Below are 15549 nucleotides of genomic sequence, written 5' to 3'. Positions count from 1 at the left end.
TTAGGGGACTTGCGGGGTCAGCAATCAGATGTTTATTTGGTATCTTAGCATTCTCCCATAATTCTGCCCAGTGTGCCTCAGGATTGAATGAGGACTCTTTAAGAACTTTATCCCAATCCTCAAAAGATTTGTGGGATTTCAGTTGTGTCTTTGGAAGGTTCTGGAGGTCCTCAGAAGTTGGGAAGTTCAGGCTGGAAAGTTCATGATTTGACTATACTCATGAGGTATGTATGTGTATGTGTATTTTGGGTGAGGGGGTGTATGTGTTAGAGTGGGCAACCGTTGAATGGATGTTGATTTTAATGTTCTAGTTATAATTCTCATTGCAGCATCAGGCTGCACATTGAGAGAGATATTATTCGAACTGTCTGCCCAGACTGGAGTGCAATATTCAGTGGTTGAATATACCAGTGCGTCGGCACCCACTTTGGCCGATCGCCTAGGATAGTAAGAAGGGATATGAGTAGAGTAGTTACATGAAGTCTCTGAAGGGAACTTTGGGGAGGCTGGCAGTTGGCTTCCATTTTGTCAGTGTTGCTTACAGTGATGCACAAGGGAGGGTTGTAGACAAGTCAAACAAATTAAAGGGTGTTATTCAATCTTGTCTTATTTGGAGGGCTTTCTCAGACTACCCTTGGTGATTGGAGAGTGCAACAGTTCTGAAGTCCCAACTTAGAGATTCGGTTGGGCTCCACGGGCTTATCTAAATCTGCTGAGATACCTAGTTGGTCCAAAGTGACAGACAATAGCTCATATGAGGGGAGATCATCTGGGCCTGTTCCCCTGGGCAGTTCTTACTTTTTCTCCACACACCAGAGCTTCTTCTCTTCTGGTTCCAGACAATCCTTAACTCTCTGCTGACACTGCCAATGAGGATTGCAATTAGTGCCTGTTTTGGTAGTGTTGCTTTTGTGCTATTGTCAGCTGTTCACTAGGAACAAGTCTGAAACCACCAATCTATGTCAGATAGGCCATCAAACAGTTATCAGATAGTAATGACTTTGTCCCGTCAGGCCTGCTCTTCAGATTCAGATCACTGACCTCGAGGTGAAAAGTTCCATATTCTAGTACCAGTCTCTTAAACCTTCTAGACCCTCAGGGGGCAAGATTTCTAAGTGTCATGCTGTGGGCATAGAATTAATTTGTTTCTCTTTCAGAGTAAAAATACATATAGCAGGTGTCTGTTTACCTAAGCAAATACATTTTATGTATTAAAATAAAATTAATTTTAGACAGATGGCAGCTGATCAATTCAGGCTTTCAAGCTGAGGAAATAGCATGCTTGCAATACAGATAGCGAAGTTAATTATTACTAAAATAATTTGTTTTGAATTCCAAATCTCTCTCAAATTTAGTAGCTAAAATATCTTGTGATGAACATTTGGCAGATTGCTTTTTATAATTAATAAAATGATAGACAGTATGTGCTTTTTAGTAGACTACCATCTGTTCCTTACCCTCCTTGGGCACAACAGTTACCCATGGTTGTCACACAGTCAGGCTTGTGTAAACATATAGACTTCAAAACCTTTATATTTTATAAATTTCAAAAGCTTGAATTTTTGCAGCTTTGTAAACATGTCAGTTACAAAAGGTGGAGAAGGATAATAGGAGGTTGTATTTCTATAGCAACTCCAATCTGAGAGTCTCAGAGTGATTTACAAACATTACGGGCCTGATTCTGTCCTGAATAGTGCCTTAAACCCCTATTAGTCCCATTTATTTCTGCAAGTTAGTAAAAGTGGCAACAAAACGAAATCTCACAACACCCCTGTGAGGCAAGGAAAGGAGACAAATATAGAGGGCCTGACTGTGCAGCCTTTAGTACTTACGCTAGTAATGACTTCTGGGTGAGTGATCTCCTGGGTTAGTGCTTGCTATCCTAAGTAAGGGCATCACAGTTGGGACCATAGAGAGGCTAAGAGACAGATGTCTGGCCCTTATCTGAAGGGGCAAGGAATGAGGAACTCACTCCCCACTGTGCTGTCCTTGAAAGGGCTTGGCATAATTGCATTGCCTGTGTTCATGAAAGTTCAGAGACTGCTCCCTCATTACTCTTCTCGGCGTATGGTGACTTTCCTACCTCCTCACTATTGTATGTTGGTGCATAGTTTGCCAGATGTGTATTTTTAAAGTTGTTTAGCTTCCCTTTGGAGCATCAGGAACTGGCTCCTGTGGAAACAGGACACAGGAATAGTTGAATAATAGCCTATTCCTCCATGGTGATTCTTATGCAGTCAGAGAAAACGCATCAAATGCTACCAAAAATGTTAACTTTGTCTGACATAACTGATTGTTAATACATAAGAACACTGTTTGTGAGTTAAGTTTGCCAGATATGTAATATGCCTAACACAGAACTACAAAAGTAAGGAAAAGAAAAATGAAAGCATCTAACATACCCTCTACTCCTCCACCCTGAGTCACATACCTCATCACTAGAACAACCGCCAGACAACACACTCCTACCTTAATTCTGCCTCAGTAGGCATGTCAGTCTTCAAACTCCCCCCTTCCCCAAACTCACAACCATGCTAAACAGAGAAGATGTCTCTCCTGCCATTATCTATAGTGATCTCATGGTTGAAGGCAAAGGTGCTGGAAGGCTGGCCCCCTACTGGGGCAGAGCTAAGGTTGCTGTGTGGTATTTTATGGTGAATGATGGATACTCCAGCAGTAAGTTGTGGATCTCTGGATGGAAGAGGAGAAGTCTGCTCCTAAACTGGCCAAACAGTTTGACAATGAACAGGATCTTCCACATTGGTAACCATTCCTTACACAAAGACTAGAAGCACATAAGCCAGCAGAAAATTCAACTTTATTTAAAGATATGAAAATTCAGAATAAATATGCTATTTTTTATATAAAACAAAGGTTCTTCTTCAAGAGATGTCCCTGTGGGTGCTCCACTCTAGATGTCGGTGCACCCCTGCGCCTTTGATCGGAGATTTCTGCAGCAGTACTCGTAGTGGCCACACATGCTCAGAGCCTGGCCCCGGCTCTGAGTATCCCTCTAGTGAGCATGCGCGGCCGGTTCCCTCAGTTCCTTCTCTACTGTTCCCAGCTTGAGATGGAGCTCAGCAGACTCCTTAAAGAATTTCTTTCCTCATCTTAAAATAAACTTGTAGTTAGACAGTTTCTTGTTAGTTAGTTGTTAGTTAGTGTTACCTACCTTTTTTCTACTGTTAAAAAAAAAATTTTGTTCTCTCAGCCACTACAGATATGCCTGGCTCCACAGGCTTTAAGCGCTGCTCCTGTAAGGACGCTGTCCCTCTCTCCGATGGACATTCACAGTGCATAAAATGTTTGGGGGAGACCCATATTCCCCCAAAATGTCCTCACTGCACTAAACTAAGCTCCAGAGCAAGAAAGGACAGGGAGATAAAACTTAAACTTATTTTACTTCAAAAATCCCTAGGGTCCGCCTCAGACCCTGGCGCGGACTCTGCCTCCGCTCACCGACACAGCTCTCCCACTTCTAAAAAGCAGAAGAAAGCAGCAAAACGAGGACACCTTCTGTCAAATTCAAAAGAAGCCCTTAGACACAAACCTTCTCCGGTCAGATCCACAGTTTCCTTACCGGTGCTCCCCCGCCTGATCACTTTTGACGAGCCAGGCTCCTCCGGCACCGCGTTAAACCTGCCTGTGCTTTCAGCGGCAGCGCAAGGCTCCGGTGCCAAGGCAACAGGCTTTCAGTTGCCTGCCTCGATTATGGCACCTATCGGCACCGCGATGAACACGGTGCCGACAAATCAGGCCCCCCCAGGCACCACAGCCTGCTATTAATAGCGCAGCACTGACTACGGCACTGGCATTAACAGTGTTACTTGGCACGGAGTCAAGACTAAGAACTCCGGGGTTCCCTCACAGCAATTCTATCAGCCTTCAACTTCAGCTGCCTCAGCGCTGCTGTTTACCCAGTCAAGTGACCTCCTACACTGCAGTCGCCTTCCTTAAAGACTGCTTCTCCCTTACGAATGATTCAGGGTCCGAACAGTCTTCCTCCAGTGAGGAGGAGTCTGAACTACAGGGTGATGTTTCAGTACAATCAGAATTCCATCCTCGGAGTCCTGTCACCCGCGGGCACAGGAAAATTGTCTCAGACTACCCTCGAGACCCTGCCTCTTGGTGTGTTAACCCCTGGATGGCACCACCTATGCCTTTTCCACCACCATGGCAGTATTGGGCCCCATGGGCATCTTTCCCTCGGCAGCACACCCGCTATTCCAATCCAACGAGACGCGAACGTCCAAATCATATGACTCACTTGGCAGCACCCTCCCATTCTCAGGATCAATTAACTCCTGTTCCTGACCCAGTACCAACTGAAGTACCAACTGAAGCAATGCCTGAATAAGCTTTACTTCCCTCCCCTCTAGCGCCCTCAGACGATTTTTCGAAATTCCAGGATCTCTTTAAAAGGGTTGTCAGCGAGCTTAGAATCAATCTAGAGGAAGTACCGGACCAACAGCATGAGTTAATGGACATCCTGCAACCTTCTTCTTCATCCAGACTGGCATTGCCAATCAATGCAGCCCTTCCAGAACCCGCTAAGTCCATCTGGCAGGCTCCAGCCACAAGCCAGCCTACCTGCAAACAAGCAGACCGTAAATACTTCATTCCCTCTAAGGGCTCTGAATTCCTTTTCTCACATCCTGCGCCAAACTCACTGGTAGTGGACACAGCCAGTCAAAGGAACAAACAGTATTTCCGCCATGCCACAGCCAACAAGGAAGGCAAATGCTTAGACCTGCTGGGTCGCAAAGTGTATGCCTCTTCAACCTTACAATTTCAAATTGCCAATTATACCGCAATTCTGGCAAAGTACGACCATAGAAACTATAACAAGTTCATGGACTTTATTGAACACATTCCAGACTACAAGAAACAACAGTTTACAGCTTTAGTTTCCAAGGGCCAAATCATATTACGCATGGCTCTTCAAGCAGCTCTGGATTCAGCCAATACTGCAGCAAGATCCACTGCTATGGCGGTGGTCATGCACCGAGGTTCATGGCTCTCCTCTTCCCTCTTTCCTCGTGAGGTTCAGAGCACCATAGAGGATCTCCCTTTTGATGGTGATAAACTCTTTGCTTCCACCACTAATGAGGTGCTCCACTCAATGAAGGACTCAAGGGCAACTCTTCGATCTTTAGGCATCCAAACCCCTACAACCAGAAGGCGACAGAACAGATATCAACCTTACCACCGTCCACGCTACCCCCCATATATTCAGCATTTCCCAAGATCTCAGGATCAACAACAACAACACCAGCGCCAAAGATCCAGATACCAGCGGCGTCGCCCCAGTTCTTCTGGGATGCCCCAACTTCCTCCAGCTAATAAGCAGATTTGAACCTTTGGTCGAGGGTCTCTCAAACATCATCCCAACTTCAGCGTATGCACTGCCTACAACTATCTTTGGACACCACCTACAGCCATTTTTGCACCAATGGCAGAATATTACCACCGACAAGTGGGTTCTAGAGGTCATCACAACTGGGTATTCTATCCCCTTCCTCTCCTTACCTCCCACCCACCCTCCCCATCCCTCCTCAGGGACACCTCTCATGAGCCACACCTCCAGCAAGAAGTACAACATCTCCTTCACCTGGGTGCTATCAAACTTGTGCCCGAATGCCACAAGGGGAAAGGGTTCTACTCCCCTTATTTCTTAACAGAAAAGAAAACTGGAGGATGGCGACCAATCCTTAACCTCAGGAGGCTCAACAAATTTGTCAAAAAGCAAAAGTTCAAGATGGTTACTCTCACCACCATAATTCCAGCCCTGGAGCAAAGTGATTGGTTTTCAGCCCTTGACCTACAAGATGCCTACTTTCACGTCACTATCCACCAGGCCCACAGACGTTTTCTTCGTTTTACCCTCGGCTTAATGCATTTCCAATACAGAGTTCTACCATTCGGCCTTTCCACTGCCCCTCAAGTTTTCTCAAAGCTCCTAGTGGTAGTCACTGCCGACCTCAGGAAAAAAGGAGTCATAATATTCCCTTACCTCGACGATTGCCTCCTGAAGGCCTCCACGTTCGATGTGGCCCTCCGCTTCACACAAATCACCATCGAGTGCTTCCAATCCCTGGGCCTGCAAATAAATGAAAGCAAATCCACATTAAGTCCTACCCAGCACCTGGAGTTTATAGGAGTGAGCCTCGACTCCACAACCAGATTGGCATCTCTCCCACCCGACCGATTCAATACCATAAAACTGCTGGCTACAAGACTTGCAACAGCCCCCGGGTCACCGCGCGAGACTGCCTCCAACTACTAGGGCACATGTCCTCATGCACTTTCATGGTCCAGAACGAACGTCTCTACATGAGGTGCTTCCAAGCTTGGCTGGCCACGGTTTACAAACCAAACGTGCACTCACTAAACAAACAACTGGCCATACCCTACCAAGTCAAAGACTCTCTCATATGGTGGACAGTCCCCTACAGCCTCTGCTCTGGAGTCCCCTTCCTCCAGACCCCCCCCCCAATCTGATGATGGCGACCGATGCATCCCTCACAGGCTGGGGGGCGCACATCTCTCACCAAACAGTCCATGGGCTATGGTCTCATTCTGAGACCTCCCTGCACATAAACGTTCTAGAACTTCGAGCTATACAGAATGCCTGCCGCTGCTTCCTTCCACTAATCAAGAATCAGCATGTATGCATAATGACAGACAACATTGCCTGCATATCCTACGTAAACAAACAAGGAGGGGCTCGTTCCCACTCTCTTTGCTCAGAGGCCATAAAACTCTGGAATTGGTGCCTTGTGAACCACATCCGCATATCAGCTGCTTATCTCTCAGGGGTGATGAACATCACTGCCGACGAGTTAAGCAGACGTTTCCCTTCGGAGCACGAATGGGAGATAGACGAGGGAATCATTTACAACATATTTCGAACTTGGGGTCACCCAACCATAGATCTCTTCGCAACCGCGAAAAACACGAAATGCCTCAATTTTTGCTCCAGGGCAGGACTGGGCAAACACTCCCTCGGAGACGCATTCATGATCTCATGGCACCGGGACTTAGCTTATGCATTTCCCCCAATACCATTGCTCAACAGGGTCCTCATAAAGATACGAACGGATCTTGCCAGGGTGATCTTGATCGCACCTTCATGGCCGAGACAACCATGGCTCCCTTTCCTCACCAGAATGTCAATTCGACCACCGATCTCCCTTCCTCTCATCCCGAACCTCTTATCACAACAACACGGCCAGCTTCTTCACCCCAATCTCTCCATGCTTCATCTCAAAGCCTGGTACCTGCATGGTTCTCCCAACGAGAACTAGACTGTTCCAACCAAGTTCAGAGGGTACTTCTACATGGCAGAACACAATCCACCCGTACCACCTATCTCTGAAAGTGGAAACGATTCACAAAATGGTGCTCAACTAAACAACTTGTCTCCCACCTTGGCACCTCTTCCCTGCATACTCCACTATCTATTGGACATTAAGCAATCCGGCCTTTCCTTCAGCTCCATCAGAGTCCATTTAGCTGCCATCACAACCTTTCATGGTACAGTTGACAATACCTTGGTCTTCGCTCATCCCATCAGCAAGCCTTTCCTGAAGGGATTCCAAAACCTATATCCAGACATTAAGCCGCCTACCCCTCAATGGGATCTTCAGCTAGTATTGTCCTGTTTAACTCATCAACCCTTTGAGCCCTTAGCCACCTGCTCCCTCTTACACCTCTTGATGAAAACAGCCTTTTTGATGGCCATTACCTCCGCCAGACGGGCAGGCGAGATAGCAGCCCTTATGGCAGATCCACCATATACGCTCTTCTTCAAGGACAAAATTACTCTACGCCTACACCCAAAATTCCTTCCAAAAGTTCACGCTTCATTTCACATCAATGAACCAATACATCTACCAACTTTCTTTCTGAAACCACATGCAGACTTCTTCGAAGCCACAATGCACACACTTGATGTGCGCAGGGCCTTATCCTTCTATTTGGACAGAACCAAACCCTTCAGAAACTCTCCTAGACTCTTTGTCTCCATCGTGGAGTGCTCCAAAGGCATGGCTATCTCTACCCAGAGACTTTTGAACTGGATCTCTGATTGCATACGACTCTGCTATCGGATAAAAAACGTTACACCTCCAGCATTGATCAGAACACATTCCACAGATCTGTATCTACCCCTGTAGCCTTCTTACGTAAAGTACCATTGTCTGACATTTGTAGAGCAGCCACTTGGTCCTCCAAGCACACATTTGTCAAACACTACGCCCTTACTCAGGGCCCTCTCTCTGACACTCGATTAGGCAGGGCAGTATTATCTACTGCATTTCTGCCAGACCCAAAGCCCCTACCTCCTTGAGATACACTGCTTCGAAGTCACCTAGAGTGGAGCACCCACAGGGACATCTCGCAAAGAAGAAGAGGAGGTTACTCACCTTGTGCAGTAACTGACGTTCTTCGAGATGAGTGTCCCTGTAGGTGCTCCACTACCCACCCTCCTCCCCACTACTTTGGAGTTGGGGTAGCCTCCGTTGTAGAGAAGAAACTGAGGGAACGGGCCGTGCATGCTCACTAGAGGTACACTCAGAGCGGGGGCCAGGCTCTGAGCATGCGTGGCCGCTACGAGTACTGCTGCAGAAATCTCCAATCAAAGGCGCAGGGGCGCACCGACATCTAGAGTGGAGCACCCACAGGGACAATCATCTCGAAGAACGTCAGTTACTGCACAAGGTGAGTAACCTCCTCATATGTCTACACTGCAGTCAGAGGTGTGACTGCAGTATGTGTAGACATACTCAAGCTAGCTTTGATCTAGCTAGCTTGAATACCAATAACTGTGAAGCTGCAACAACACAGGCTAGCCGCTCAGGTACATACCTGGGTCACAAGTGAGCTTGTTCAGCCCATGCTGCTGCAATTTTGCTGCTATTGTTATTGAATTTAGCTTGATCAAAGCTACCTCAGGGATGTCTTCACATGCTGCAGTCAACTTCTGATTGCAGTGTAGACTTCCCAAAGAGATTGAAGGCTTGCATTAAGTGCAAAACAGAACACAGACTTAACTATGATATCATAATAGCGTTTCCATAATCTGTCAATCAAACAAGTCACTAGATTGTAGCCTTTAGGTGCAGCCTCTAGTAAGGGGTGTTGTGGAGCTACACTGCCTCAAGGAGGTGCATTGGGAGGCATTTTTGTGCCTAGTTGTGCTAAGAGGAGCACAATAGGGGACACCCCTTTTAAGAGGTGCAGCATACAATATGGTCAGCATGCAGGAGTGATAGAGCTCTGTTTCCCCCTACTTCCCAACCCCTTTTAGATAAGTTGCTCCTATGAGGGACACCTCTTTAGCAGTCCTTGTATTCAGAACATAGAGGCTTCCGTTCTTAGGAGGGTGTGCAGGTCAGAGAGCAGTCCTTTCTGCATGGTCACGTAAAGACTGGCCACAACTCCATAAACTCGAGTCCATTCCATTCTGGTACAGTTTATTTATATTTCAGTTTCATAGAACTGGAGTGTGACTTTAGGCACAACCCTGAACAAAGAGTGGCTGTGTATGCTGCACTAACCTGGGGTAGCCCTGGGAGACATTCAGACTCAGAAAGTATATGTACGACAGGAAAGAAAATCCTGTGGCTGGTCCATGCCAGCGAGTTCGGGTTCACGGGGCTGTTTCAGTGCTGTGTAGATTTCCAGGCTTGGGCTGGAGCCTGATCTCTGGGACCCTGTTACCTTGCAGGGTCCGAGAGCCTGGACTACATCCTGAGCCCACAGATCTGCACAGCAATGAAGCAGCCTGAGCCCCATGAGCCTGAGTCACAGATGTCTAGTTGCTGTGTAGACATACCAAGAGAATGACCTCGGGCTGGGGTGTGTGTGTGTGTGTGTGTGTTTATTTGATGGGCCTGTAACAAAAGTAGAGTGGGAAAAGAGGGAACAAATGAGCATTCATTGAGAACAAAATCAAGATGCTGAGAACAAAATTTATCAAGATAACACAGGATGTGAACAGAAGAGATTCTTTAATTGCCTATGCTCCATTGCCAGAAGACTGGGTAATAAACAAGAGGAATTGAATTGCTCATTTATGAGCATAAATTCAATCTAGTTGGTATTACTGAAACCTGGTGGGATAATTCGCATGATTGGAATGTAGAAATCAATGATTATAACCTATTTAGAAAGGATTGAGTAGGTAAAGGAGGAGGAAGAGTGGCATTCTGTCACAAATGGCATTATCTGTTTGAGTCACTGCCAGCTTGGAACAAAATGCTCTTGAATGTTTATAGATCAATGTCCCAACACATAAAGCACAAAATTGGTCCTAATTGGTGTCTGCTACAGACCACAAAATCACACTAGAAAACAGGATGACCAGCTCCCTAAGCACCTATCTTTAATGTGTGGTGTGGGGAAGGAAACCTCTGTGATCATGGAGGACTGTAATCTGAGTAACACATGTTCAGGCCTTGAATGATTAGATTTTTATCAGTTAATGTTGGTAAACATTGATTTTACTGTACGCACACAAATCGATAAAAATATTTCTGTTGATGATCAAACACATTTTAGCACAGTTTGTTTTAAGGCTATTTACTGTGTATATTTTGATATGTGATGTTGACAATTTATGTTTTAACGGTTATAAAGCTTTAACTTTTTGAATCTCCACATCTGCTGTCATTAAATTATTGTCTGTTCCCCTCATAGTTTCTTGCAACTGTGAAAACTGAGTGATTAAAAATAGAAAATATGCATAAAAATAAGCACCAATATTAGCTGTTGAAATTTTTTTTTAAAATTGAGTTCTACCAAGTCTACATATGCTAGAGGTCTCATGCTGCCAGTGTTAAAACATCCTGAGAATTTCTAAATACTATAGATGAGAATTGCCTCACCAACAAAGTGGTGCATCCAACATAGAGGAATTCTAGCTTAGACCTCATCTTGACAGATAAAGAGGAAACGATGACAGTACTAAAAATTAGTGGTAGCTTAGATACAAGTGCTCATGACTTTATTTTCTTTGAATATAACAAATGAAATAAATTCCAAGCAAGTAATATATAATGTTTGAAGAGGGCCAATTTCATGAACCTTTGATTTTTCAGTAAGTATTGGAGCATTGGGGAAGTTCCAGAAGACTGCAAGAAAGCTAATTTTGCTCTTTAGATTAGCAAAGCGAAGGTTACAAGATGACTTGATTACAGTCTATATGTTCCTATATTAGGAATAAATATTTAATAATGGGCTCTTCAGTGTAAAAAGGATATAACATGATCCAAAGGCTGGAAATTAAAGGTACACCAATTCAGACTAGACATAAGGTGTAAATTTTTAAGAGTGAGGATACTTAATCATTAGAACAGTTTACCAAGGGTCATAGTGGATTCTCTATCATTGACTATTTTTAAATCAAGATGGGATGTTTTTCTAAAAGATCTGCTTTAGGAATTATTTTGGGGAAAGTTCTATGGCCTGGAAGTTGTAGTCTACAGGAGATCGGACTAGATTGTTGCAGTTGGTCCCTTCTGGCCTTGAAATCTATGATAGAAGGATGTTGATAAATTGGAGAGGGTTCAGAGAAGAGCCATGGGAATAACTAAAAGATTGAAAACGTGCCTTATAGTGCAAGACTCAAGAAGCTCAATCTACTTAGTTTAACAAAGAAATGTTTAAGGGGTGACGATCACAGGTTATAAATACGTGGGAAATAGAAATTTGATAATAGAGGACTGTTAATCTAGCAGACAAAAGCATAATAAGATTTACTGGCTGGAATTTGAAAATAGACAAATTCAGACTAGAGATGAGATTTGAATTTACTGTAATGAGGGTAATTAACCAGGGAACAATTGGCCCAGGGTTTGATGGATTCTCCATCTCTGGAAACTTTAAAATCAAGATTGGATGTTTTTCCAAAGAGTGTGCTCTAGTTCAAACAGGAGTTGATTCAGGGAAGTCCTATGGGCTGTTGTATACAGGAGGTCAGATTATGATTATGACAATGGTCTCTTCTGTCTTTATAATCTATGAATTTATCATCTCTGAAATTGTACCAGCTATAAATTATTATATCCACCACTCCTCATGCTTTCTGAGCCGCTGAGTAAGAAATAAAGCCAAGACTTTACTTATCTCTATAACTATTTAATCCCAGTTTCCAGGTGCATCTAGACCCAAGGTCCAAGAAGCCATGTATAGGTACAAGGGGGCTTCTTCCTCTTCCGTACTCCCAGGCATGCTGTATTTAAGGGATACCAACAACTTAGAATTTACACTTCTAGCTTAATTTGTTTAACTGGCTATTGTTACAAGTAGCACACAAGACTCTATAAGAGAAGGAGATGAGAGAAAATATTTTTCTATGTTACTAACTTTATCTTTGACAACATTTTGCATTTTATATAGTCAATTTCACTGTTTCAATATAGTCAGTTTCCCCTGTTTGACTCTTTTAAAAGTCAACAAAACAGAGAAAATCACTTTAAAAGTAGGAAGATGTGGTTGTAAAAACCACAAAAATTTGACAGTGTGACTCAGGGACAGGTTAGTATCTGCAATTATTTTAAACAATTTTTTTTAATTCACTGTATTACAATGTTAGAATGTTCCTTTAATGGTATTACTGAGATTGAAAAATTACCTGCAGAACTCCAAATTTAAAAAAAAATAGGAAATTAAATTAACCACATTATTTTAAGCTATTTCTCTGCAATATTATTTTTAGTCCAGTATGGAGAAACAATTGTGTTCTTAAAAGGATAAAGAAAGATTTAATTCTTTAAGGTGCACTGAGCATAAATAGAAATGTATTATAAAATATAACTAGACACAGCTTTGGTTGTGTTTGATAATTTTATATTTATATTGCCCATCTAACATTAAAATGTGTTTGATTTTTAATGTGTTTTTGGTTCAAGTAGATTTTATATTTAGCTTTAACTTGGCCACTAATAAAGGCAAAAAAGCTGTGACAATAGTTTAGAAAAAATGTGAGGTTTGAAATATGAAACATGTTTTCATATTATGCTTTCCTGGTGAGTTTTTAATTTAGAATCAGTTAACAGAAATGTAGGTCATTATGGTGTATAGGGATCCTAAAGTGTATAGAGATTCACAGTGATTAGACATGCAATGTTTGACATGTGATAAAGTCTTTAAAATACACCATGTCCTTCTAACAATGCAGTACTTTTGGCTCAGTGAACTTTTTGTACCTTTGAAGAACTTAATATTCTTAGGGTTACGTTGTTCTGTACTTTGAATTTGAAAACTATATTTTTATTGATTAGCTTGATATTTTTTATGAACTCATGGAGAAAAAAAAGATAACACTATTCACTATGATTTTCCACCAAATGTGTCATAACAGTTATAAATTAGGCATCTATCAAATTTTAGATTGTCCTGCAACAGAACATTGTGGTTCTACCTTTTCCTCCCATGTGACTGATGAGCTGTCATGTCAGTGTGAACCACAAGAATAATGCTGTTGCCTGTAGGACCAATGTTTTTGAACCTTGGAGATATGCTCTATCTTCTACAGGAAGTGCCATTTCTATCAGTATCTTATCAGGATAATGCACTGGGTCTTCTGTATGTCCTAAGCCACTGATGAAAAGGAATAAGACTGAAACTATGAGAAATTAGTATAATCTAGTACAAAATGAAAGAAAATCTATCCTCAGGTACACAGAAGAAAAAATCATTATATGTAACTAGGAGTTATATGGAACTATATCTATAATTACAGAACTTCAGTTAAAATATTTTCTCTTCTTTCTGCTTGGCTGTGTATACGTTCTTTACCTGAACATCATTAAATTACTAGTCAAATGGCATTAAAAGGTGCATGTTTTATATGGCGTTAGTGGCAAATAAAGTTTCCTTAAAATGAGCTAGTATGTATATTAGTGTCAGATTTAGAGAACTGTGGAAAATCAATAGCAAATCACTCTGTACAACAATAAAGGAATAGTAAATAGCCAATGAAGCAAAATGTTTTTTGTTTGTTTTTCATTTTTGTTTGTTTTGTTTTTGTGTGCTATCTTGTCATTGTTATCACTCTATCAAACTTTAGTTGTTGTCCAATTTTGGAAGAAGTAATACTAGTGAGGCTAATGACTGTGCTATAAATGTATGACAACGCTATGCCTACAAGCTGCTTTCCTGTTGAAGGGCAAGCTAATTTGTGTCGACAGAGTCATAGCATAATGTGAAAGAAGTCACATTTTCTGATGACACTCCCTTGTTTTACTTAGAGTATGAAGGATCTGGAACAGAAGTTCACAGAAAACACTCCAAATGTGGGGCTTGCAAATACAGGGCTGAATGTGATGAAGATGCAGAAAATGTTGGGTAAGTAATAAGTTTCCTTCCAAAAAACCGAAGGAAAAAGAAAAAGATAAAAACATGATAATATTGCTGACAGTAATCGTCACCTTTCATATGTGAAATCCGGCAGCTATTTGGTAGAATTGCATGTGAATATATGTAAACAAGGAGCTACATGTAAGTATTTATTTTCTGCTTTACTTTCAAGCTTTCGCAAATGGTTTATACTTCATTTGCACAAATATCACATTTCAGCTTGATTTCTAATTAAGGACATCATAAATACATTATTAAAATATGAATCAATAAAGGAGTCTATCAATAACATTACAATAAAATAGTTTAAATCATTTTTTTAAATTCAGGTAAGAAGGAATAAGGAATCTTTTTAAAAAAAGAAATCACAAAAATGTTAGTTCACTTCTCAGTTCAGATTTACTTTCAGGGGAGAGGGATAGCTGAGTGGTTTGAGTATTGGCCTGCTAAACCCAGGGTTATGAGCTCAATCCTTCAGGTGGCCACTTAGGGATTTGGGGCAAAATCGGTACTTGGTCCTGCTAATGAAGACAGGGGGCTGGGATTAATGACCTTTCAGGGTCCCTTCTAGTTCTATGAGATAGGATATCTCTATTTATTTAATTATCTACTGTAGCCCATAAAATAGTATAGGCATTTACCAAGACTATCATTTCTGTCAAAATAAACTTCAGATCAAAATATTGAGCTGAACTGAGTATCTGATTCAGTAATTTTTTTCTGTCATTGTGACATTTAACCTCTGAAAAACACCCTTAGGAAACTCCTCTTATGAAAAGAAAAATATCTGTCAGTTGTCAAAGCTCAAACTAAAGGACCATACAAAGAATAGTTTTTAGAGAATTTTAAAGAAAATCCGTAGTGCACAAGCAAATGTGTAAATTAGATTGCACTGAGGCCCTGATTACACTACATCATATTTATATTGCATCTAACAATATATTTAGGCTGTTAGTTTGGTACCAATCTAAGGTATTAGAAAAGATCTTTGGGAAACTTGCATGTGAGGTCATCAAAGGTTTGTGTCATCTGGTAGGAAAGACTCTTTTTATGGGACAATTCCCTACCCACTCTGTTCACTGTCAATAACTCCATTACTGCATCTGAGTAAATATCTGCAGTAGACAGGAAGGGCAATGGCATGAAAGCAGAACAGAGAGGAAGGATGAGAGCGGTAATGAATTG

The 15549-nt window shown here is 42.2% G+C and overlaps 1 protein-coding gene and 1 long non-coding RNA gene across 2 annotated transcripts in view; one reads left to right on the top strand and one right to left on the bottom strand.

Moving 5' to 3' along the window:
* TMEFF1 (transmembrane protein with EGF like and two follistatin like domains 1) overlaps window positions 1–15549 on the top strand; it is a 237732-nt gene that overhangs the window by 169565 nt on the left and 52618 nt on the right. Inside the window, exon 5 of the mRNA XM_030551611.1 lies at window positions 14256–14352. Coding sequence (XP_030407471.1) covers window positions 14256–14352 — 97 coding nt within the window. The remainder of the gene's footprint in view (window positions 1–14255; window positions 14353–15549) is intronic.
* Window positions 4845–6221, bottom strand: LOC115646115. The gene is made up of 2 exons (XR_003998944.1): window positions 6014–6221; window positions 4845–5168 (listed from the first exon to the last, which is right to left on the bottom strand). It is a non-coding gene; the product is annotated as an uncharacterized LOC115646115 (long non-coding RNA).

Source organism: Gopherus evgoodei, chromosome 2 (assembly GCF_007399415.2).
Source record: "Gopherus evgoodei ecotype Sinaloan lineage chromosome 2, rGopEvg1_v1.p, whole genome shotgun sequence".
Lineage (NCBI taxonomy): Eukaryota > Metazoa > Chordata > Testudines > Testudinidae > Gopherus > Gopherus evgoodei.
The sequence above is the reverse complement of the archived record's forward strand: the minus strand, read 5'-3'. Positions and strand labels throughout refer to the sequence as shown.